Raw genomic sequence first — 26,029 nt, forward strand, 5'->3', positions numbered from 1 at the left:
ATGTCCACGGCATCTCCGGCGACGGCTCCTCGTCTCCGGATCCTCGCCTTGCTCGCCGCTGCCGTCGTCGCAGCCGTGGCAGCGGCCGGGGACGATGGCATGACCCACCTCCACCTCTACGTCCACGAGACCGTCGCCGGCGCCGCCAGCACGGCCTTGCTCGGGGGCAACTCCTCGTTCGGCGGCGTCGGCGCGATCGACGACGAGCTCCGCGAGGGGCCGGACCCGGCGTCGCAGTTCCTCGGCCGCGCCCAGGGGATGCTCGTGCAAGCCGACCTGGGGAACCCCGCGGCGTCGTGCGCCATCCTGAACCTCGCGTTCGAGGAAGGGGACTACGGCGGCGGCACGCTGGTGGTGGACGGCCGCGTCGACCTCGGCGCCGACGGCGAGGACGTGGTGGAGCTCGCCGTGGTGGGCGGCACGGGAAGGTTTCGGCGGGCGAGGGGGTACAGCCTCGTGACCAAGATCGGGAACCCCACGCCCAGCACCGTCGTCTTCGAGATGGATCTTTACGTCATGATCAGTGGCTGAAATCAGCTCTAGATAGCTAGTTACCTACTTCGTTAGACACTTGATAGCAATGCTCTTTTTTAATTTTGTAAATAACAGTTGAGAGTGTGAACTGATTCAGTTCCCACGCGATCAACTAGACGAAACCGTTTACTTTCGCGTCTTCCGTTTACAAGTAACTTATTTCTGTTTCGAACATGTGTTTCTTTTTGGTAAAAAAAAAATCAAATTTCCAACTTCGAACTAGCACAATAATCCGAGTTTCAACATCCAGCTGTAAAACCAGATAACGGGAACCACTCAACTGTTAAAACTGAACAAATTTAGCCCTTGATTAGTTTCAAAGGTGTTTTTTATATTTACTAAAAAATAAAAAAATTGGTTAGATCTAAAAATCAAACCTAATTCATTCTAAATAAGAAAAATATGAAACTAGTACCAAATTTTTTCTAAAAATATAAATTTTCTATTCATAATCTATTTTAATCTTATTTACTAAACACTAATAGGCATAACTGCAAGTAAATAAACACTAGTAACACAAAAGATGGATCCAAATAATTAACAATTAAATTACCATCAGATAGGTTATATTTTTTTAAAAATGGACATCTATTTTGTATTTTCCTAATCTTAAATGAATTGGTTATGATTTTTTTTAGTTTCAACTTCAATATTTTAAAATTCCATAAAATATTTCTGATAACTAGAGGGTGTAAGCTGTTTTTGTTTTACTATACCAAATTAGCACTTGGTGAAGTCCAAGCCATAGGAAAATTTTTGGAGAAAGGAGAACTCACCAAAGAAAGAGGAAGAGGCGGTGGGTCCCAGGCTCATGAGAGGAGGAGGAGACCAGCACCAAGGGTTAGGGAAGAGGAGGTTGGAGACGCAGGCTTGGGGGAGTGGAGAACTTAGTGAAGGAGGGAGCACTGATGCTGTCATGCTCTGGGAAGGAGCTAGGAGGTCAGGGCGGGCATTTGGTTCAGTTCGGTTTGGTTTTTCGGGTTTTAAAGAAATTCAGTTTCTAAAAAAATAGGAATCGATTGGTTCCAACAAATTTCAGAAACCGAGTATTTCGGTTCTCGGTTATTTCAGTTTGGTTTTGGTTCTAACCGAACTAACAGAATTTTTTTCACCAGAAGCTAAGATAACAAGAAAAATAAACATATTCTACAACAAATTTAGACAATACTTCCTCTATTTCAGAGAATAATAATTGATAATAAGAGAAATATATAGCAATTGAAGTATGATACATCATATATATGTAAACTAAATATACTCTTATAGAATGCAACGTTTGTGTAATTCGGTTCTTCGGTTAATTCAGTTATCCGTGAGTAGGAACCAAATATTTCGGTTTCATTCTTTCTGGAACCGATTTTTTTGTTTCAGTTATTTTGATTATTTCTGTTCGGTTTTCTGTTTTCGATTAATATGCCCACTCCGAGAAGGAGGCACTACCATAAACGTTCTTGGCCTCTCGGGGGAGGAGGGGACAGCGGCATCATCCGACTGTGAAAAGGAGAATATGAAAAAAAAATGACATATTCAAAAGTAACGGGCCGGGCAACACTAATGCTCATCTGCGTTTTAGACTCAAAGGTGACGGCCTCAGCCCATCACTACTTCCCTGTTTAATAAAATCAAGAGCTGGCACATCGATAAATATTGTGGAGCGAGTGCGGTTAGGCTTAGTCTAGCTGTGGATAGAACTAGAGCTCGGACTTGAGCCGTGTCATTTTCGGTCGGGCTGCAGCATAATCATTTGGCACGACCCAAAGCACGGCACGTCACGAAATATTTTGAGCTGTGCTGGTACGACACAAACATGAGGGCCGTGTCGTGCCTAGAATCTCAGCACGATGGGCCGTATGACATGGCCTGTATTTTGGGTCGTGCTTAGGGCGGCACGGCACGAAAACAGCTCGTCGACCCATACTTAGCTAGTTGTTCTACTATAGTAGTTGCTTCGGAATGGAAATGAGGGAATGTCCACAATACCCAGATTTAGTCAGATCCAATTAGTGGGATTTTGTAGATTCATTAATCAAGGCTTGGCAGAAGAACTTGACTGCCACTCACATGGAACACTTTAATATCTTCATCAGGAACCAATACATATGCCCCACGGCATAAATATCGTATATTACATGAGGTGGTGTGCCAGCTAATTAAACTACCGAAAGGCACGAGTGCTCCATCGAGGTTCACGTTTTTGTGCTAGAAAATAAGAAAGAGAAAAGTAGCCACGCAGCCGCCAGGTGATAAGCATGTTAGGCGTAGAGGTACCGATCCAGAAATTAGGCCGAGAATAAGTGGCCCGCCGGGGAAGTTCCCCCTGTCCAAAGCTTTTGCAAGATTCGACGTCCTCTCCTATATTCTGCGTGCCTCTTCGGCCATTATAAGATGCACATCTTCGACGCCCAGCTCGTCTCACAAGTCACAACCGAAGCAAACGGGAAAAAAAATCTAGTTGCGTATCTTTCTTTTCCAGCTAGTTAGGCTCCTTGGATATATAGCTGTGACAATGTCCAAGATAAGCAGCGTCGTCTCCGGTCTCATCAAGTAATTTGAATCATTTCTTCGTCATTAATTAGCACTTCTTCATTAGCCTATACTATTATGTACAAACAGACTAGCAGTAGGCTAGGTTACTTGGACTACTTTTGCTCTTCCAGCAGACTAGTTTTTTCTTCTTCTACTATTACACTAATTAGTTTTAACTAATTAATTAGTTTTAACTAATTAATTAGTTTTAACTAATTAATTAGTTTTAACTATTAAGTCGGGTGTTGTGTATTATGTATATATACGCATTGTTTGGCACTAATTTTGGCGTGCTGTGCTTGTATATAGGAGTCAGCGAAGCTACGGCGTGTACGCGAGAGCGGTGAACGTTCACGGCTCCGCTGCCGCCGCCGTGGGGAGGGCGGCGGCCGACGGCGGCGGCGCGGCGGATGGCGGGAGGGCGACGGGCAACAAGGACGTGTTCTGGATGAGGGATCCCAAGACCGGCTGCTGGATCCCGGAGAACCGGTTCCAAGAGGTCGACGCCGTGGAGCTCCGCAACCGGCGCTGCTCCACCACAAGTGAAGAACAGTGACCGGCATGTGGGCTAATACTATCGTATAACATCGCCAAATGATTTCGAGGCATCCGACGAAACAGAGAATGTTTGCAGGTGGAGTATATACATGTATGCTCATGTAAAATAGAGTCCAGATGGGACGAGATACGATCGACCCATCTTATCCATCCCACTTTTGTGTGTTATGTATACCATCAAAGTCACGTGAACAAACTATCTCTTCCAGACTCCTTTTACTTTCTTTCCTCAGATTTGTTAGGATTTTGTGTGGGCTTAAAGAGATAGATATGATAAGAGTGTGAGTTTTAGAATGAGCTAATTGGATTCATGCCATTACAATTACTATTTATTGTATCAGAAGCATGCCATTACAATTTCAGATATGCTCAAGATATGACACTACAACATACCCCATCCACCCATTTATATAAAAAAATTCTTAGGGAAAAGTCCGATTTACACCTTCCAACTGTCGCAAAAGTTCGATTTTTAACCTTTAACTACAAAATCGGACTATATAGACCATCCAACTGTCAAAACCGGACAAATTTGACCCTTGGGGTGGTTTAGAAGGTGGTTTTTAAAAACATCTAATTAGATCTAGAAAATCCAAACTAATTCATTTTAAATTCAAAAAATATGAAACTTGTACCAAATTTTTTTCTAAAAATGTAACCTATCAATTATTGCTCCATTTGAAACTTAGTTACTAAAAATAATAAGTATAACTATAAGCAACCAAATATTATAAACATAAAAAATTTAGATATAAATAACTGACAAATATTGTGCCTATAGATAGGTTACATTTTTAGAAAAGTTTTGATACTCATTTCGTAATTTTTTTGACTTTAAATGAATTACTTATAAATGTTTTAGTTTAAAATTGAATATTTTAATTCTCACAAAATGGAAAACCACCTAAGAGGCCAAATTATGTTATTATAATAATATTTTAAATTATTATTCTCTTATTTTCATTCCATTATTCTTACCCATTCTTTTCTCATCTATCCTCTTATTTTATTATTCTAGTTTCGTTCTTTCCTTATTTCACACACTCAAATTTATAGATTTACACTTTTTCATAGGTTATATATACTAAATATTTTTATATGATTGACTTCATATGTTTCCTCAGATCTAGTAGACACATTTTATTCTAATGAAAAAAATTAGAAATTTTTTTTGGGTTCCAATGGTAAGATTGGATCCAATTGAACAAATTCTAGAATTTGTTCCAATGGAAAATTTTGTTCCTTTTATTCCAAATGGAACAATTTGTTCTAAGGGTAATATTAGATCTAATTGAACAAATTCTAATATTTGTTCCAATAATCCAGTTGGATGCAACAAATTCTAAAATTTGTTTCATTGTAACAAATTTAATATTTGTCTAGCGGAAAACTTTTCGTTCTTGTCTTGGATGCAACAAAAAGTTCCAGTTCCAAATACATTTTTCCATAGTAATAATATTTGTTTAGGCTATTCATTTGGTTATTAAGTTGTACGTTTTGGTTTGGTATCACGATTTTTACCATGTACTAATTCATTTAAGAGAAATATTAGCTTTTGGTTAGGCTGTTCACGTTTCTAGTGCCCACGAAGTAAAATCAGACGAGAGTCAGGCCCGCAAAGAAAATGGAATCTGGTGGCCCGCGGTCCGAAAAGAACAGAATAAAGTATTGGTCCAACAAAATTAATTAGGGTCTATTGCAATACTACCCTTATTTTAAGCTGTAATTGCACGTTTGCCCCTATTTTTTTAACTTTGCATGTTTGCCCCTATTTTTTGAATCTGAAGGTTCCACTTGCCCCTATTCCGTGAAGGAGAGTTAACGGTGTTAAGTACAAGATCAAAAGACAAAAATACCCTCGCCATGTCAATTGCTCCTGTTCCGTGAAGGAGAGAAGGGGGACTTTTAAATAAAAAAAAGAAAAGGGCAGGGGCCTTTGGGCAATTTTGCCCTTCTTCCTCCTCTCTCCCGTGAAACAGAGGAGGGGGGCAGGGCGCCAGCGGCGGGCCTCGCCGGCGGCCCAGGGCGTGGCGGCGGCCGGGGCTAGGGGGAAACGGAGAGGGGGCCGCGGGGAATCGATCCCCTCCCTTAATTTGGGCGGAGGCGGCCTGTAGGGGTGGTGCGACGGCGGCGGGCGGAGGTGAGCGGCGGCGGCCATGGTGGCGGCGCTGCAAGGTTGGGGAGGGGGGCTAGCGGCGGCGGACGAGTTTGAGGAGGTGGAGGGGGTCCTACCCTTGCCCTCACCTCGGGCGGAGAGGCAGTGAGGTGGCCTGGCCACGGCGGCGCTGCGGCACCGATCGGGTGGTCTCCGGTGCCGGCGCCCCCCATGCGCGGCCCCCCACGCGGGCGCGCCGATCGAGCGGGCGGCGGGGCCCTGCGCAGGCCTTGGGAGGGCGGCGGCTTGAGGAGTGGCGACCTGAGGGGCGGCGGGCCGACACAGTGAGGGGAGGGGGTGGCGGCGGCCTGGGAAGGGGGCGGCGGCAGCCTGGGGAGGGGGCGGCACAGTGGATGTGGTGCTGCCGGCCGCCCAGCTCCCGCACGCCGGCCGCCTAGCTCCCGCCCGCCGGCCGCCGCCATGAACCCTAGCCTCGCGGACAGAAACAGAGAGCGAGGAGAGGCGACGTGTTATTTGGATAAGGGGTACTTTAGTCTTTCTCCCTTTTTCTCTTTTTTCGAAACATTTTTTTGGGTCCTTTATTAAACTTCAGCTCACGGTGATAAGAAAGAGGGGCAGACGGTGCATTCGATTTGGAAAAGCAGGGGTAAATGTGCAAAGTTAAAATAATGAGGGCAAACATGGAATTGAAGCTCAAAATAAGGGCAGTCTTGCAATTGTCCCAATTAATTATCATGAATCGATGGCGAACCGCTTCTGTGATCAATCACATCGCAGTAACGCGAGTTATGCTAATCGGTTTAGAAAATATATATTTCATAATTTAAATATCTCCAACTTTATATTAATCAAATAATCTTTGAGGTATGTAATCAATTTGGGTTATTTTTTTAGGTCGTGTGTAATGTAAGGGAAAAAATGTTAGCGGCGTATCATCTGGGGGCAGCCTTTTAGAGCTGGTATTATAAACGGTGTTGAGTGGGCGGTATCTAACATGGATGTGAGAGAAAACAAGAGAGAGATGAGAGCGAACAATTTGCTACACGCTTTTTGCCGGCGGAAACCCTGCCACCGCTGATTCCTGTGCTTCTATTGGCTCAGTTTGCTGCGACACCATTTGGAGTCCGCGCCCTCGTGCATGGGGAGGCGTGCGCTCGCAGCCAGTAGCCGGCGATATTATAAAACTTGCTCTTACACTTGACAAACAATCACGTGCGCTACACCGAGTAGCCCCTGATTGGCCACATCATCTTGTGGGACCCACATGTAAGGCATTTTTAATTTCATATCTTCTTACTTTTGCTATTTGTGGGACCCGTTCATCACCTATTTTTATTCTTGTGCCTGCGAGAGAGGGACAGTGATAGGCTGAGAGCCTGCATGCTGCATTGGGACTTGGGAGGCGCTAAGAGCTCAGCTTTTTTTTTAGAAACCGGGAATATATTTCATATAAATTTCTAGTAGTTTACATCCCACAACTTATAAAGACAACTATGAAAATAAAACAAATTACAACTATGGTGCTTCAACCGAGAGCTCAGCTCTTCTGCCCACGCTGGGCCTGGTGGTCTCTAGGACCTCCAAGATTTGAGGCCCGCTGGTGGTGGTGCATGCTTAGCCCATGTAGAGCAAGATTGGACTCAGCTGAGAGAAAGAAACGTAGCCCAACAAGACCGTACCGTGTCAGATCGGCCCAGCGTGAGTGAACCCTTTCTCCTTTTTTTTCATTTTGTCTTAATTATCTTTCTTTGTAAGCTATATTTCGATCGATCGTTTTTAAAATATATATTGTTCTAAACATGATGTATTTTTAGTGTTCCAATATATGGAGAGAGAGAGAGAGAGAGAGATCCTAGATCATCTGGTACTAGTGTGGGTGTGGGTGGGGGGGGGGGGGTCGTTTAATCTATTATCTTATTATTTGGCCAACAAATGGAACCTCCACATTCGCTCGCAAGGCCTAAAAATTTCCATGTTAATCGAAAAAAATAGAAAAACAAAAATTACCCATCACTGCCATTACGATAAAAATTAGCCTAAAATACCGCGGTGCCTAATTAAAAATCACCCACCAATGCCAATATAAAAAATTAAATATAAAACACCATTTATCTATGTATCAGTTACAAATATATACTATTAATAAAAATTAAAGCTAAAGACAATCAATCAAAATAAAATGAAAATAAGAATAATTATCTGCATAATATTATTAAAGCTCAAAAAATTAAATTGTTATTATAGATAGATCATAGTTGAATTGTTTTAATCAATAATAAGACATAATTTACGATAATGAACATGATGATGTATGGTAAAAAAATAGTATAACCTTTAAGTAAGGATACAACGACATGTAAATTTTTGAATTTTCAATACTAGCCGCGCAAATGCGCGGACTATACGCCTAGTTATTAATTAGTTTGCAAGTTCGCTAGTGTACATACTTTGCCTAGGTCGCTAGATGGTTATTATCAGCGATGAGTGAGCAGGTAGCTTATCAAAAGGTGCAGTGGTTAGGTTGCAACAGTTGGTTACTGCTCTATTAAAAGGATGCATGTCCTAAACGGTCGGCCAGGAAGCACGTACAAAAAGAAATTAAAAAGCGAACTGTAATTAGAGCAGATAAAGCGGGCAGCAGCATCCTTTTTAGCTAAGAAAAGCTCGGCGAGCTTTAACAGTCAGCTCGAAGGCCAAAGCATACACAACACACGGTCGAAATGAGGCCCCAAACTCAGGCTTGTCAAGTGCTTATTAGGAGGTTAGCAACCATCATGCACTAATGTCGTCTAATGCACCTTTGCTCTTTTCTCTGTTATTATACCAAGAAGGAGGAGAGAAATTCGAAGCTGTGGCTGCCATCTTTGTCTCACTCTCACGTGTTGTGGTGCGTGCCATTATATATTCTGACCTTGCTCTCTCGACGGATCCTTTCGTTCTATGCCTATAGGTCATCCCCGGCCTTTCGATCCCTGTGCAGCATGCAACCCGCAGATAGCAGAGCGCGCTTTGGCGGCTTTGCTTGCAAACCCAGCATGCACGGGCAGAGGCCGGCAGGGCCGCGACGAAGGCCGCTGTGCGCGGGGCGTACGGCGTGATGGGCGGCGGGCTGTCTCGCGCTCTCGCTCGCTGCCTGGCCGGCCGCCCGGTGGTGAGGATGAGGACCGGTCCAGGAAGGCCAGTAGACCGCGCAACGTACATGTGAGAGAGAGCAAGGGAGGGCGCGGCGCGCGCTAGCCAGAGAGCGAGCGCATGCAACCTCGCCGGGGCGCTTTGCATCATTGCGCGATTGCGCCGCTGCCGCTGCATGCGCGGCGGGCGACGACAGCGGCCGCGCGCGTGACCCAGCAGCCTCATTAGCGCGTGCTTGCATGCGGCCGCGCCGGTCTGATTGGAGGATGCATGCGTTTGGCCGGTCTCGATCATGCAAAGCATGCGTTTAATTTGTTCGCTCGGCCCATGCATCTGCGCAGTCTGTGTGTACCCGCGCGCGCTGGCATGCACATGCAATGCATGGTCGCCGATCGATCGGATCGGCCGGCATGGACATGGATCTCTCCCGGCCGGCGTGCGGCTGCCCATACGCGCATGCATGCATGCACGCTGGCTGGGCTAGTAGATCTCGTGCGCGGCCGGCCGGGCGCGCCCAGGACAATCATTATATTGGGTCATGGCACGCAACCAGGGTTCTCCTTTTCGTTTTTGGACCGAATCCCGCCATCCGGCGGAAACAGAATTTCGGGCGAAATTTCGCTAAATTTCGGTAATTCCGACCGAAAAGTGTTTTTGAATTCGAAAAATGAAATTTCGTTGTATTCTGACCGAAATTTCGGTTTTTCCGACCGGAATTTCGGTAATTTTGACCGAAATTTCGGTTTTGTCACCGTAAAATGATGCAAATTAACAGAAAATGATGTGTACATATGGAAAAATTGAAAATTTTGGCAAAATTTCCCCTGATTATGTGTATATTGACAGTTTATAATGCATAACATATATATAACTCCACAAAACAATGATCACTGGTGTATCTCCCCCAAATGTAGCCCACCAAGCAGCTGGTGAAGTTTTCCGGTCAATGGCCATTCGCCTAGCAATGTCACTAGAGAACTCACCTTGCTTCGTCCTGAATATTTCAAATTCTTGCAATGCAATTGCTGCTGAATTAGTATCCAACATTTTCTCCAGGCCATTGCGCATTACTGCCATGACTTTCTGTGATGTGCCCAAACTGTACTGCACATAAGGGTTAAGAGCACAAGCAGTGGCCATATATGTGCCTGACATCACTGTGGTCATCCTTGCATCTATCACAGCCATGATCTTTTCAAACCGGGGGTAGTCACTGCTGAACTTGCTGGCATATGTCTGCCTCATGTTTTGATACTCCATTGTCACCTCACTCAAATTAGGTGTCTTGTCTGTGTCAGCAAATCTCAAAAACATGTACAGAGGCTCAACATCATTGATCACATACTCCATATTCGCCCACCATTCAAGACTTGTGATGCATTCGTAAATGTACCTTCCAGTTTCACTTTTGAAGTGGCGGGACCGTCGGAACTCAGGTGACACTAACCATGTCATGAACTGGTCCTTCTTCTTATACATGCTTTCAAGGAACATGTAGTTGGTCCCAAATCTTGTTACATTCCACTTGACCAACTCTCCACCGATGGCTTCCCTCATCATGCTGTGTAAACTGTTGGAGTTGTAGAGCCAGCTGCAAATTCGTTGCGCGCTTCGAATACAAGCATCATGCTCCGGCCACTTCCCTATGTCCTTCAGCATAAGGTTGATGGTATGGGCAAGGCAAGGCTGCCATGCAATGGTAGGGAACTCGTGACAGAGAATTTTGCAGGCTTTTTTGTAGTTCGAACCATTATCCGTGACAAGCTGAACCACATTGTGAGGCTCCACTTTCATGACCACTGCTCGTATCTCCTGCACAACATTGCCAATGTGATATGCATATGGTCCTATATTTTATGCCAAGGTGAGAACAATGCTTCGATACATGGACTTACCTTCAACAAGTATTGATGGTCCTGTATTTTGTCGGACACATTGATGGACTTCAAGAAATACATGGTGCCACCGCTATACACCAAGAAATTAATGACCGAGTTACGCATAGGCCCCGTCCACGAATCACACATGATCGTGACTCCACATTCATCCCACTCGTTCTTCCACTTCTCTATCTCTTTCTCTATCTCCTTCACATTCTCATCCAAATATTTTCCATCTATCTCCCTCCCTGATGGTATTTTGATTCCAACACCTGCGGTCATAGAAGAGAAAGCATTAAGATCACAATGAAGGATATGTAATGTAGCTCAAAATATACATTGTTACCTTGTTTCTGGGTCTCCACGATCGCAGCTTTAAAGTATGGGTCATCGACTTTCCGGCCGGGAATACCGACAGCATGGCACGCCTTCGCCCATGCCCTCCCTAGAAGCTCTCTTGATGTCCTCCCCTTGACAGTCCATGGGCCGGTATCAATCCTTTGCTGCCGTGGACCACTGCTCAACCCTAGATGGTAGTCCCTAACCCTCTCGGGGACTTGTGACTGGCTCCTTCTGAACATCGAAGGCAGCGGTCCACCACTGCCTCCAACACCACCACCTGCTCCTACACCACCACTCCCTCGATCAGGACGACTACTACATCCCGATCCGCCACCCCTATCATATCGTGGCCCAGCTTGCTGCATAAATTCATACTCTTGGCGGGACTGGTGTAAGGCCGCTTGTAGTTCTGCATCCTCGTCGAGCCCCTGGCCTTCCTCTTTCTCTAGATCAATGTGCGGCCCCCTTGCAGATTGGTCCCTCAGCAGCTTTTCTCGGGCCCTTGCTTTAGCTCTAGCCTTGTTCCTGTCCAACTGCTCACTAAAGAAGGCCTTAACTTCGGCTGGAACCGAAGGGCAGTCCTTCACATCTTTCCCCCTATGTGCCAAATGCTCTTTGAACCTTGTTGCTCCTCCCCCACTCTTCTCCTCCCTGCAATACTTGCATTTGAAACCACCCCTGATCTTTTGGCCATGCTCCCACACTAGGTCTGGCATTGTCCTACAATTACAGAAAAATAGTAAGGTATAAGTTCATGAATAACACATGAAGTAGCAACTCATGTTCTTTTTTATGAATACCTACTAACAACCCATGAATATCACATAAACTAACAATTCATTAAAACTACCAATTCATACATTGAGACTAACATGAAAAAATTCATACATATCAACTAACTGATTTTTTCTATGCTTTCTATGTCACATGGTCTCTAGAATCTCAAATCAACTAACTTAGATCGACATCAACAAGCATCAACATAAAAAAAACCTTCTCATACCTTAGTTCCCGGAGCCGAGGCGAAATCCGGTCGGTTTCACCGGTTTTCCGCCGAAACCGCACCGAAATCCGCCCGGATTACGGATCCCTTCCGACAGCGCATCCAGGGAACGGAATCCGCTACACCGCTCCCGGATTTCGCCGCCTTTCCGCCGAAATTTCGGTGCGGGGAGGCGAAAATCGCCGGCGGCGGCGGAGGGGACTAGAGAGGAGACCGTGGAGGGGAAAAAAGAGGCTCGGGCGACCGTGAGGGGTGACGCTGACGACCAGATAAGGTTTACCGTGTTAACGGGTTAACGGGTCCACTCATCGTTAACGGGTCCGAACTCATTTAGTGATTTTAACCAACCAAATCAACTTATATTTGAACGATTTCAAGTGCTACTCGCTCAAAAAAGCACCTAGTTTTTTATCATATTTTTTTCATATTTTTTTTACAAATTTTTTTGAATTTTTGAATTTCGAAACGAAATTCACCGAAAAGTAGCGAAATTTCTCTTCCCGGTAACTAGCGGAAACGGAATATTTACCGGAATTTCGCCGAAATTCCGCCGAAATTGTGAACCTTGCACGCAACAACCCCATGATGTATGTATATGCTCATGCTGCTACATACTGCCATATGCATCAATGCATGCGGCTGCAGCGCGCACTGTACCTGCATGCATGAGTATATGTGTATATATGTACAGATCAAGTGCAGGCAACAGTTAAGGATTATTCCTATATATGTACAACGTACCTGGTGCACGTATATACGTACTACGCGTACGTATGCATGCATGGGAATATTTGGACACCAGCAAGTCACATCACAGGTCGTCCAAGGCCGACGCCACCTAGATCAATTCGGCATATGTTTCACTCCTGGCTTGCTAATCAATCTAGAGAGATTAGGAATTTGATTTGTGTCGGGGTCGCTGCTGTTTGCTGGGCCAATTGTAGATGTCGAAATGATATTATTTTTAGCAATGCCAAAGTTAATTCGATTTTGCAGGTTATTTTCAGGGGAACGTACTGGTTACGGTTCTGGGCGCAGCTGCAGCGTGATGAGCAAGCTAAGAACACACTCTCCGTGCTGAGCAGAAACATAGAGATCATTGCTATGGAGCTAGTCAAGGGAGGGTGGAAGCATAATTATCGTCAGCTGTAGTTCTTTGTTTGTTCTAGGGACTGGTTGCGCTCTTTTTCTCTTTCAAACTTTGTAATAAGTCACTGTGTACGTTCACGAACATAGAGGCCGGATTTGTAATTCTTTTTTCTAAAAAAAATGGTCGTCCAAGGCCGCCAGCTGAGAGCCCGAAGCACTAAAGAAGTGCATGGGCCTACGCGCCCATCTTTAGACATAGTGCATTAAATATAGTTGATAAAATAATTAATTATATAGTATAACTGTTTTATACGAGATGAATTTTTTAAGTCTAATTTGTTCATAATTAAATATTAATTGTTAAATAACAATAAAATATGCTGAGTACCAAAATTCAAATTTTTTCACGAACTAAACAAAGTACGTAACTAGTAGGATATTGAACAAGTTCATCCAACCTAACCGGCACTAGGCCGCGGCCGGTTCATATGTACCAGCAGTACTAGTGACTTGGTGGGTACAGGCTGCGGCGCTCTCCACCGCCCGGTCAAAACTACAGTGCCGCCTCGCGTGAAAAAATGCAGCATGCTCTCGTATAGTACCACCTGCGACCACGAGTCGTGCAGCCTGCTTTGGCCGCCAGCGGCTATACGTTTGCATGTGTGTGTGTGATGCAGAATCGCAGGACGTACGTGTACCTCCTTTTCTTTTCTTTTCATTTTCTTTTTTACTTTTTACTTTTTTCGACCGCTACTACTGAACCAGAGAGCTCAATGTCTGAATTGAATTGGTTGACCTGCGCAACGTTGGTGTGTTGCGTGGGACGGACGGGAGATATGCCGCTGCACGTCTGCACCCTGCATCTTTCTCGGTTTCTTCGAAGCTTTGGCTCCTTGCATCTGTACGTCCGCTTTCTTCCCCTTAATTACCCCCTGCCCCTGGGTTTACCGCTGCCTAGCAAAGTAGCAATGGCAATGCGGTCAGATATCCAAATACTAGTACGTACGAGTACCAGCACATGGAGGGTGTAAATAGCTTTGCATTTTGACGTAGAAAGCAGCTGGCCTGATGAAGTGGAAGAAGTGCTGCTTCACGATATAGCGCTCACAAAAAAAAACCACCAGGATTCGAAATGGTGCTCCGATCCATCCAAGTGTGCAATCTTTGCGGTCCGATTTTTTTATTTTTAACCTTTTTTAAAAATATTTTAATTTCAACCCGTATTGGTTTTATTTGTAGGAAGTAGCTCGTTTGGTCGCGCCACTTGCCCCGGCGCGACAGATAGCCTCTGTCGCGCCAATGCATGTGGCGCGGCAGGGTGGCCACGCTGGCGGCCCGAGCCAGCGCCGCGCCGCGTCAGTGATGACGTGGCCCTCCCTGTCGCGCCACATGAATTGGCGCGACAATCTTGTCGCGCCAGGCGGACTGGCACGACAAGGCCAATGTCCTGGGCCCGCGCCAGCCCCTTCTCCCCCACCCTCCCTTTCCTTCCCTCGCTCCACCCCAACCACAGCGCGTCCAGGGTCGCCGCCCGCCGCCGCCACCCCCCAGACCCCCCCCCCCCCCCCCCCAAATCGGATTTTTTGAGGGGAAAAAGTGTGGGAAATCGTTCCACATCCTTGTCCGAAGGTATTGCCCCTAATATCTCATCGTTTAACCGTGTGCATTAGTAGTTATTGATTGTTTTTTTATTAGGGTTAGGTTCTTGAAATGAGAAATGGTGGTGTTGTTGATAGTTTTCTCATGATTAGAATTTTAGAAGATACTTAGATGGTACTCTGCTCTCGATTTGGACGTGAGGTAGTACGTGCATGCATCGATTAATATGATTTCTAGGATTGAGTGGTGGGGATGTTAATATGAGTTACATGTAATTTTATTCCATAGTTTTAGGAATGTACATATTATATTTTGAGTGCTGGTATATTATGCTTAATTAGTATATACTTTGTTTCCATAATTATTTTGTTTTTGTTTCCATAAGTATTTTTTTATTTCACATGGCAATTGAATTTATGTATCTGCAGTGCACATGGCAATGAGCGATGCCCGGTACAAGCTGCTTGGTGGTGGACAGTACCCATCCGAGTGTGATGAGGATGCCCCAGTCCCTCCTTCCCTTCCAGTTCCATTCTGTCGTTGTGAACCGGGCAATCAGCTGGTAGGGGTGAAGCAATCGAGGCATCCCAAGACGGCTGGTAGAGCATTCTACATATGCAAGTGGAATGATTCATTGAATCATTGCCACTGCCTTTTCTTTCAGTGGATCGATGGTCCGGATAAGTTCGATCCTAGAATTCGGTTGTTCCCTTATTATTGGTCAGAGTATGGAAAGAAGGCAGCAGAAAAGGCAACTCTTGATGATTGCATTGTTTATTGGAGGAGGAACCGAAGCAAGTACCCACGGCCCCTCACAGATAGGGAGCTTTTGGCAAATTATGAGAAGAAGGAGAAGGAGGAGGAGATGGAGAGGCAGAGGTTAAGGGAGGAAAGAGCAAAGAAAGGTTTTACTGTTGATCCGGAAGCTAAATACCCAAAGGGTTCATGGGAAGAATATTTTCAGAAATTGGAGGCTAACAAGAGGATGGAAGAAATGGAAAAGATGGAGGATTTAGCTCAGGAGGCTCAGATGGAGGCAATGCAGGCCCTAGTTGCCAATCTGCCACACAAGGTGCCCAACGTTGAGAAGGATGTGTCATCCGCGAGCACGGAGGTTTTGGGTGTTAGAGCTACTCAAATGGAGGCAATGAAGGCACTTGTAGGAGACTTACCTGCCCAGGAACACCCGTCTGACAGGAAAGGAAAAGCAGTGGAAACACCTGTAGTCGATAACCAAGGGAATAGTGCAGTGCAGGACAAAGGGAAGAGTGCTTCTGAGCATGACCACGTTCCTGATGATGTAGATGATGACGAGTGGTGGTCAATGAATGCAGATGAAGTAGAAGTCATAGTGTCCCAAATTGAGGTAAGAAAGGGGAAAGTTGTAGTCCAAGATGATGGAGATGATGATGATGGTTGGGGAGAGCTTTTGATTGAAGGCGACTCTGATTAGCTTGTTTTATTTATAATTGTATGGACTCTATATATGATTGGACTATGTGTGTGACAGACTTTTTTTATTGCTGGACTATTTATGTGCTTTACCTATTCATGTGGTTGTCGTATGTGTATGAGACTTTATTTGTAGTTTCGAACATTGTATGATTATAAAATTAGGAATTTATTTAGTTTGTATCGTGTGCAATTTAATGATGGGTCATCTCCATTATTGAACAACTATTTTAGATTACAATCGCAACTGCAAATGCATAAATTGTTGTGGCATGATCCGCGTGTAAACTTAACAATTGCGCACCGTTTTCCATCGCCACTTGGCGCATGCTTTTCGATCGTGTGCACCGCGGCGGTCCCGACCCACTTGCGACAGGTAAGGCCTACCCGTGTGCAGTGCATCGCCTTTTCTTTTATTTTTCTTTTTGAGCAAAGTGTGATGTGCGTGTAGGCAAGTTCGTCAAATTATTGTCGAAAATTTTCTCCCATTACATTAGATAAAAATAGGTAGCATCAAGTCTTAGAGAAAAGTATCCGAGATGATGACAAATTTTATTGACTAACAACTCAAGAAACCGCTTTTTCTTGTTTTGGGGTTATATTAGAAAAGGCCGCAGCGTTGCCGCGGGTGGCCAGTGCATGTACCTGTGGTACATTTTTTATTTCTTATGTGTAATCTTATAAATATTTTTTTTTGAAAATGATTGCCAAAGCATGTTGAATTTGAAAGTGGAAATATTTTAGATCTTTTGAATATTGAGTACTTTTTTAAGTATATCTTCTGTTCAAATATGAAAAATTATGCAAGAGAATTAGAAAATAGCATTGAATTGTGTTAGCTGTGTATGAAAGTTATAGATTTCAGAATTTGGAGCAACATTTGTGTTGGAAAGTTTTTAATTTAAATGTGTTTCGGTGCTCAGATGTTAGGTTTGACGGAGTAATTGGAAAAGAGATTTGGATTTTTCAAGACTGCTCTATTGCGAATTTGTTGGTTTTGATGTTTTGAGCGACGTCCATGCTCAATGTTTTTTAATTCGAATATGTTTTGGTGTCCGAATCATAGGTGCAACAGATGTCGATAAGCATTTATGCGAACAAATTACGAAAATACTTTGAATTTGAAATCTTGTTGTAAATAGCATGCAGCGAGAGGGAGTAGCAAGGCAGAGCAGCAAGGTAGTTAGCTGGCCGAATTCTGTGCTTGTCGCGCCACTCCGGGTGGCGCTACAAAGCTACTCTGTCGCGCCATTGGGAGTGGCGCGACCAAAGGGACCTGCCACGCCACCAAGTGAAAAATGCAGTGCTTACTGGGCTTGGGCACACCATGGCACGACAGAATAGCTTGTCGCGCCACTCCGGGTGGCGCTACAAAGCTACTCCGTCGCGCCATTGGAAGTGGCGCGACCAAAGGGACCTGCCATGCCACCAAGTGAAAAATGCAGTCCTTACTGGGCTTGGGCACACAATGGTGCGACAGAGTAGGCTTGTTGCGCCAGTGGTGTTGGCGCGACAGATGCCCTCTGCCGCGCCATTGTGTGCCCAAGCCCAGTAACGACTGCATTTTTCATTTGGTGGCGTGGCAGGTCCTTTTGGTCGCGCCACTCCCAGTGGCGCGACAGATTAGCTTTCTAGCGCCACCCGGAGTGGCGCGACAAGCACAAAGCTGACGGTAAAGCCAACCTAGTGTTGCCGACCCCCAGCTATACTGAGCGATGTTCTCCCACTGCTGTTCAAGAATTGGAAGGACCATCCATGAGATGGTGTTTCCATAACCATCGGGAAACAGGAAGCCCCCTAACAGGTGGCACAACCACACGCGAGCATACCGCTCTACAGCCTCCTGAGGTGCTCCCTGAGGACAATGGTTGAAATTCTGCTTCAACCAAGCCGAGCTAAGCCCTGAGGTCTTCCTGTCTTTGACTCCCTCAGGTGGTTCTGGAGGTCGAATCCCAATGTGTGCCCCCACCATATCCCTCCATCCATCAGTCTGAATCATGCCGATCACTGCATTGCCCTCTAAAGGTAGCCCGAGAATCATCGCCACATCTTGCATACTGATGCTGACCTCCCCGCAAGGTAAATGGAATGAATGTGTTTCCGGCCTCCATCGGTCCACAAAAGCAGTCAAAAGAGGTGCATCCATAACTGGGAGCCCCGCACAGACAACACGCACCAGAGGAAGCATCCTAGCCCGGCGAAGGTACGGCACGTACCGCTCATCCCACCGAAGTGGGGAGTGGGTACGTGGGCGGAGGGGCTGAAGCACCTGATATCATAGCAAACGAGTCGTTACAGGGCAGGAAATTTTTTTATAAATGAAGGTGTGCTCGGTAAAACAAATACAAACCTCGCCGCGGTCAACTAGGATGTGTGCTCGGTGGTTGGAGTCGTAGAACGTCTCCAGTAGGGGGGAACCTGGGGTGCGCCATCCTGCATTGACAAATCAAAACATGATCAGTTAGAACCAACAGAAAAATGAACCAAAAAAGTATTTACAATGATCATGGTAATTAAAACAATAAGTATAGACGATCAATAATTAATATGGCAACAACGATTGCTGAATAATAATGAACTCTATATAAACTTGTATTGCTAATTATTATTCATACTAAGCACAAACCTGTGTGCTATGTCTTTTTCTCTTTCTCGGGTTAGGTTGGGCCGTTCTTTTTCGTTTAGATTTCTTTTTCTTCTTACATTTGCACTGAGAACAAAATCTATGGCACTTGGAGCAACGGTTTTGGCTCTTGTCCTCATCAAAGTCACCGGTTCCGTAGTCTGCACTAGCCCGACCTTGCGCCTCATCCATATCACCTTTGAGCCTTTTCTTTCGCCTCCTTCCTTTCTTAGGTTTCAACAGTGACGCATCCGGCACGTACTCTACTCCCTCGTACTCCGGGCATTGAGATGGATCCAGGTAAGGTTCAAAACTAGCCTCCCATATTTTGATTGTGTTCGACCGAGCGTAGTACGGACTCAAGTAAGTGGGGCTTTTGAAACAAAAACCACGGGCCCTACATGCCGTTATTAGGTGCGAGCATGAAAGGTGTAACAATTGTGGAGTCATGCAAGTACAGTCTCTAGATATGAGGTCCACTTTGTAATGGCATACTCCATGACTCTCACCTCCTATATTGGTACCACCTGCTCCTCTAACACCATAAATCATTCTTTCAGGCCCATAAGGCACTGCAAGTTGGTTCACCGATCTATTCTCGGCATCCCCAAGGTGTTCATGCGCTATTACTCCCCACTGTTGACCCTTGTCCAACAAACTCCGAGCTTTCCCCCATCTATCGACGAAATACTCGTTCAACTTTTCGAAAGAGAACTCTACAATGCCAGCAACAGGTCTTGATCGAATACCTTTGAATATATTGTTCACTGACTCAGCGTTGTTTGTGGTCATGATACTGTACCGCCACCCCCCGTCATCATAAGCAAGAGCCCATTTGTCCTTGTCCACCATTTCACCTTTCAACCACTCCTTGGCCCTCTCATTCATGTCCTTTTCTAAATCAGCAAGTTTTTTTTCAAAAGCTTTCTCCGTGCGCACTGAACACAACAACTTTAGTTTCCCAATTAGTTCTTTCTTTTTCTGACGCCTCCACATATTTGCTGCAAAGTGTCGCATGCACCACCTATGCACAAGAGGTGGAAATCCATCCGTGTGCTCTTTAACACAGTTTAGGAGACCATGGTTCCGGTCAGATATCATACAAACTTGCCTCGAGGGACCCAACACATACAGCCGCACCAACTTCATAAACCAAGACCAGCTGTCGTTGTTTTCTCCTTCGGCCAAAGCAAATGCTAGAGGGACTAGTTGACTATCAGGGTCCACGGCAACGGCCATCATTAGTGCCCCCTTATATTTACCCGTCAGGAATGTGGTGTCCACGAGAATCACAGGTCGGCAATGCTGGAATGCTTCAGCACATTGGGGAAAACACCAGAACACCCTTTGTAAAACATGCTCGTACCCTCCGTTATGAGGGAGCATCATGTTTCCCATGTACGTGAACCATCTTATGCCTGGATTGAAGAGAGACATGCCCGTCAATACCCTGGGCACCCTGGCATATGACTCTAACCAATCTCCCCACAACATAGCTATAACATGTTGCTTTGCACGCCACGCTTTGGAGTACTTCACCCGGTAAGAACTTAAAGCGAAAATAGACTCCATAAGCGATGGAACTGAGGTGCCGCTGTCCTTCTGAACAATACCAAGGATCCGATGAGCAAGGTAACGTGCGGTGCACTGTGCATGAACTTGCTTTGGCTTCGACGATGCACATGTGTGAGGCTGTTTTACATTGGTGATCTTCCACTGACCAGTGCCACTAACGATACGTGCCCAAACACCCCCAAAGGCATCCCTGCTTGCATAGCACATCGTAGCGTGCCCTCTTGTCTGAATGAACCACATAAAATGGTCGGTGGTGACGCACAGCATAATCAGCCAAGAAAAACTGCAACTCTAGAAGGGAATTGAACTTCATGCCCTTTCGAATCTCCGGACAGTCACTATCAATTACACACTCACTTTCAAAAATAGTTGAGTCACAAATGGTTCTATCGATCCTGCTAAGGTCCTTAGCATTTGATACCGCAGGGACTTCAATGTGGGCTAACTTCAGCATGCGCAACTCCTCGGCGGTATAAATAAATCGTTGATCATCATCAATTGCATTGGCTCCATCGCCGGCATCATTTTCCTGCTCTACTTGGGCCTCTACACCATTACCCTCCCGTTCTTCTACCCCGGTGTCTTCACCATCGTCGTCCTCATCACTACTATCGTATTCACTGTCCTCCGAACCTAAAGAAATATCATCATCATCTGCAGTATCCATGTCATCTTGTGCCTCGAAGCTATCTGGCCCCAAATGATCGGAAGCGATTACCATATCGTAATCCGAAGCACAAGTGAGATTTGGGACATCTTCTACAAAGGTTGACTCTTGAGTCATATTATCAATAGGAAATTGAATTTCATCTACTCTCCCAATTGGTTCTTCTAATCTTGTTCTACGGGTTAATTCAACAACCACCTCCAAACAAATCACATTTGCACGAGCTACTATATCCTTGTACTTTCTCCAATGCACCTCAGATTCTAATGTCATCAAAACATAATGTGCTCTAGCTTTACCACAATCAAATCTACCCCTCAGAGATATTTCATCAATTCCACATGAATGTTTTGAAACCACCCGGTCTACCAAATCCTTTAACAATGGAGGACTATCGAACAGTTCGATATCCTCTACCATATTCTCAAACTCTCCATTTTCATTAACCACACCACCATGAAAAACCCGAACTAATTCGTCCATCTACAACAAAAAAGAAATCGGAGTACCTTCATCACTTATACAAAGAAATCAACTAAAAAACAATTCTTCACGGTGCCTAGTATCCATGAGTGAAACCCATATTAACATCCTCACTACTCAATCCTAGAAATCATATTAATCGATGCATGCACGTACTACATCACGTCCAAATCGAGAGCAGAGTACCATCTACGCATCATCTAAAACACTAATCATGACAAAACTATCAACTACGACATTATTTTCAAATCAAGAACCAAACCCTAATCACCAAGAATCCTTAATATCTACAAATGTGCATGGTTAAAGGAAGAAAAAAATGGGAGCAATACCTTCGGGGAAGGGTGGGGAACGTTTCCCCTCACTTTTCCCCCCTCAAAATGCCGGATTTGGGGGGATCTGGGGGGGCGGCCGGCGGCGACCCTGGACGCGCTGTGGTCGGGGTGGAGCGAGGGAAGGAAAGGGAGGGTGGAGGAGAAGGTGCCGGCGCGGGCCCAGGACATTGGCCTTGTCGCGCCAGTGCATGTGGCGCGACAGGAAGGGCCTCGTCATCGCCGACGCGGCGCAGTGCTGGCTCGGGCCGCCAGCGTGGCCACCCTGTCGCGCAACATGCACTGGCGCGACAGAGGCTATCTGTCGCGCCGGGGCAAGTGGTGCGACCAAACGGGCTATTTCCTGCAAATAAAAACAAATACGGGTTGAAATTAAAATATTATTAAAAAAAGTTAAAAATAAAAAAATTCTTGCGGTCCCTCCCATTGCATGTAAAAAAGGAAAAAAATAATATTATGGTAGCATGGAGTACTTGCTACGAGTATTGCCCTGTTTGGTTACGGTAGCACGGTAGCACGCACAATTCTCGAAAAAAGAATCTTCAATGCATGGAGTACTAAACGAAGTTTATTTCCAAAACCTTTTCACGGATGAGTGTAACTTTTCACAATGAATCTAATGACAGTAATTAATCGATGACTGGATACAGTGATGCTACAGTACCCATCCTCTAATCGTGCGGTCAAAGACCTCGTTAGGTTCGTCTCGCGATGTAGTGCAGGGTTGTGAAGTTAGTTTTGCAAATTGTCTTTATTTAGTACCCCTAATTATTGGTCAAAATTTTTGTGCTACTCATGCTACTATAAACCAAACAGGGCCTCTGCATGAGCATGATGCAAGCGTTGAAAACTTTACCTGACCATTTCAGGCTCTCTGACCTCTGATGGTAATTTTAAACAGATTACAGAGCACTGAGCAGAGCGGCGCACGCCGACAAACGCTAGTGGCTGGTCTGGCCCTCTGCATCATGTTTACTGGAGCACGTACGTCCTCGCAGGCTCGCAGCCTGCAGGGTAGCGGCGGGGCAGGGTGGGCCCCACCGCTCCGGCAGGCAGCTCTGACATTTCGCTGGATGGAAGTGAGCGTGTCCCTGCTGCTGCTGCGTCTGACTAGCGAGTAGCGACTACCTACCTCGAGATCTCTGCCCCATAGTGCCATGCAATTGCTTTTTTTTTTCTCCCCCTTTTGCTGGAATCTGCTAGTAGGCTACTGGTGGGAACCGGTCCGGTTTGACCGGTAACCGGTCAAACCGGTCCGGTCCGGTTCCGGTTCCGGCCGGTACCCAACCGGCCAAAATTCAAATTTTAAATTTGAATTCAAAAAATGAAAAATTCCCAAAAAATTTCTAAAAATACTTCAAGGTGTGATGAATCTAATGGTGTCAAATTTTCTCAAAAATTCATTTATTTAGTATAGTTTGTGGGAATTTAAAGTTAAATCAAAAAAGAAAAAGAAAAAAAATGGGCCGGCCCATGAAGGCCCACCGATCAAACCGGTCAAACCGGCCGGTAAACCGGTCAAACCGGTCGGTAAACCGGTAAAACCGGCCGGTAAACCGGTTGCACGGGAGCTTTTGAATTTCAAACCGGTCAAACCGACCGGTAAACCGGTAAAACCGGCCGGTAAACCGGTCAAACCGGCCGGTAAACTGGTCGGAACCGGTTGCACGGGAAAATTTGAATTTATTTGAATTTGGATTTGAATTCAACCGGTTTCCACCGGTAACCGGTCAAACCGATCCGGTAAACCGGAACCGGAGCCCGGCGGTTACCGGAAACCGGTTGGGAAATAAAACCCTGGTAGTAGCAGCATTTTTAGGATGGTAAAAATTTTGCGCGGATGGTCGTCTCGACTCAATGTATTTACGTTTACATGTTACTACTCCGATAGCGGTACGGGAGCCGAGGAGTAATATTTTTTTTTGTGTTTACAGAGTCATGTAAAACATGAGGAGAACCAGACATTGTTGAGGGGAACATGTTTACTCTATCTTGGAAGAAAGCTAAACTTGAGGCTAGAACATTTGGCAGTCCGCACTCATTATATTTTAAATACATCCCCTAAAAAGAACATTCTATTCTAATCATCGATATTCTCTCCTCCATATCCAAGTCTTCCAGTTCTCTAAATCCATTATTGCAGGGCAGCGGGGCTCTCCGCGTGATCCGGTGCCGCCGGCCCACCTTCCTACCATGGCAGCGGCGCGTGGCGGATCCGCTCGCGGCCCGCGCTGCACCAGCCCTCCCTCCCCCCTCCCGCTCGCCGACCGGCGGTTGGCGCGCAGTTGCGCGGGTCTGTACCTGTAGTGTTCCTCGCTACCTCCTCTCGATTTGGGGTATGGAGACGTGAATGATATCTTCCATTCGGCTTGCAGAACCCTATTGCAGCTTGTTTTCCTGGAAAGCTGTAATGGAGGACGTGATGCCGGTCTGCCGGATGGGTTGGGGTACCTACCGTGGACAACCTTATAATCTGCATTCTTTCACCGCCCGCTACAAATCATGGTGGGTCATGGTTTACAACTTTGTACTTAAGGTCAAAAATGGACGGACAAAATCCCGTCCCGTCCCGTACCGTCCGTATTTTTATATTTATCCTGCCCATTTCCGTATTTACAGAAAAATACGGAGACGGGACGGGACGGGAAGCGGGAAGGGGTGTATCCCGCCCGTATTTGCGGGATCCCGTTTTTAGCCGGAATGATCATGTATTAGTCCCGTATTTATAAACATGGTAAAAATTAAATTAACACGTCATACATCCTCTCTTGTACCTCAACATCAATCGGTGTACTTCACGATTTAATCATAGGAAATATGAAACATTGATCATATTTTTAGAATAATAGCTTGCGCAAAAGGGTCTATAGTGTTATATTCATGAAAGATGAATGGTGATTAAATAATAATGCATTCCTGTAAATTTTTCGGTTTCCGCCCGTTTCTGTAAACCGTATATCCCGTTTTCGCTCCTGTTCCTGGCTATTCCGCTCCAGTTCCTGTTTTCCGTAATAAAATATGGAAACAGAAACGGTTGAGAGATTTTCCCGCCCGTTCCCGTCTGTTTTCATTCCTATCTGCACTCCATCCTTATTAACCTGTTTTGGTGTCTCCACCGCGAAATATGTTTAGTAGTGTATTTACGTGCCATTGTTGGTGTTAATATCCTATATTTTTGTATAGAGTTAGTCAAGAAATTTGATTTTAGAGATAAAATGAAATGCCTTTCATTTTGAAACAGAGTCAATTATACGAAATTATACGAAATGCCTTTCATTTGAGATAAAGTTTTGCTGATGTGACAAATGCCCTGATTTGACCATACTGTTAATCCGTGTGTGCGCAGTGCGCTTGTGCAGGTACCAGGGTACGGTCGCTGCTGCTGTAGGTTGCTCGCAGGCGCAGCGGCGGGGCCCATTTGACTTGCGGAAAGCAAAAGCGCGGACGCGATGCGGCAGCGGGCATACGGCATTGCAAGAGAGAGTACTCCTAGAGAGAGAAAGAGATTCCCCCTACGAGACGGAGACCAGAGAGAGAGAGAGATGAGCCAGCCCAGCCGTAAAGAAAGGGACGTTGCGCCACAACCACAGTGGCTGCTGTTGCGTTGCTTTTGCGGTGCAGGCCCCCCCTATCGCTTCGTTCCCGCTTTTGCTTTACAAAGGTCAGCCATGGACGCCCACCCTATACCTATAGCTTGTTCTCCCCTCTCTTTCCTTTGACATGGATGCGCGTGGAATATGTATCCGGCTGCTGCCTGCCCGCATGTTCAGCCAACCCCCCTAGCTTGCTGCTCACTAGTTTCTCGTGACCACAACTTGGGTAGTACCTTCTCGGCCAATTCGCTCTCCTTTTTTTGAAGAAATCTCGGCTAATTCGCCCATTCATATTATATTCCTGCTTAATTAGTGCTAGTAGTAGCACTCTAGCAGTAGCTGGTAGCAAGTTTTTTTTGCGTCTACAGTCTCTACACTGCTTAATTAGATGAGTGTGTAGTGCTAGCTAGTGTCGTAGCAAGAGACAAGCAGAGTGCGTTCGTTCGTGCCATGTTGCTGGCACGCACTCTAGCACTCTGCAGGCTGTAGCACACCACTACCTCATCTATCCCTTGTTTCGCCTCG

General features: G+C 45.6%; 3 protein-coding genes across 3 annotated transcripts; 2 read left to right on the plus strand and 1 right to left on the minus strand.

The window, feature by feature from the left end:
* LOC120648105 (dirigent protein 1-like) lies at window positions 1-531 on the plus strand. Its single transcript, XM_039924862.1, has one exon. The coding sequence runs from the start codon at window positions 1-3 to the stop codon at window positions 529-531; it is 531 nt and encodes a 176-aa protein (XP_039780796.1).
* A 2,373-nt stretch (window positions 532-2,904) lies between these two features.
* On the plus strand, window positions 2,905-3,958 carry LOC120652115 (indole-3-acetic acid-induced protein ARG2-like). Its single transcript, XM_039929827.1, has 2 exons — window positions 2,905-3,078; window positions 3,370-3,958. The coding sequence occupies exons 1-2, from the start codon at window positions 3,041-3,043 to the stop codon at window positions 3,614-3,616; spliced, it is 285 nt and encodes a 94-aa protein (XP_039785761.1). The 5' UTR covers window positions 2,905-3,040; the 3' UTR covers window positions 3,617-3,958.
* Window positions 3,959-6,466: 2,508 nt separating this feature from the next.
* Window positions 6,467-12,216, minus strand: LOC120648106. The gene is made up of 6 exons (XM_039924864.1): window positions 12,092-12,216; window positions 11,411-11,808; window positions 11,093-11,365; window positions 10,762-11,018; window positions 9,758-10,678; window positions 6,467-6,490 (listed from the first exon to the last, which is right to left on the minus strand). Exons 2-6 carry the CDS (start codon window positions 11,802-11,804, stop codon window positions 6,467-6,469), a joined length of 1,869 nt encoding a protein of 622 aa, XP_039780798.1. The 5' UTR covers window positions 11,805-11,808; window positions 12,092-12,216.
* Between the last annotated feature and the right edge of the window lie 13,813 nt (window positions 12,217-26,029).

Source organism: Panicum virgatum, chromosome 9K (assembly GCF_016808335.1).
Source record: "Panicum virgatum strain AP13 chromosome 9K, P.virgatum_v5, whole genome shotgun sequence".
Lineage (NCBI taxonomy): Eukaryota > Viridiplantae > Streptophyta > Magnoliopsida > Poales > Poaceae > Panicum > Panicum virgatum.

Coding starts and splice junctions, on each gene's coding strand:
- LOC120652115 (XM_039929827.1), top strand. CDS start 3,041: ATGTCCAAGATAAGCAGCGTCGTCTCCGGTCTCATCAA. Junction 3,079..3,369: donor GTCGTCTCCGGTCTCATCAA/GTAATTTGAATC, acceptor GCTTGTATATAG/GAGTCAGCGAAGCTACGGCG.
- LOC120648106 (XM_039924864.1), bottom strand. CDS start 11,804: ATGCCAGACCTAGTGTGGGAGCATGGCCAAAAGATCAGGGGTGGTTTC. Junction 11,019..11,092: donor CGTGGAGACCCAGAAACAAG/GTAACAATGTAT, acceptor CTATGACCGCAG/GTGTTGGAATCAAAATACCA. Junction 6,491..9,757: donor CATTTGGGGGAGATACACCA/GTGATCATTGTT, acceptor GATTGATCACAG/AAGCGGTTCGCCATCGATTC.
- LOC120648105 (XM_039924862.1), top strand. CDS start 1: ATGTCCACGGCATCTCCGGCGACGGCTCCTCGTCTCCGGATCCTCGCC.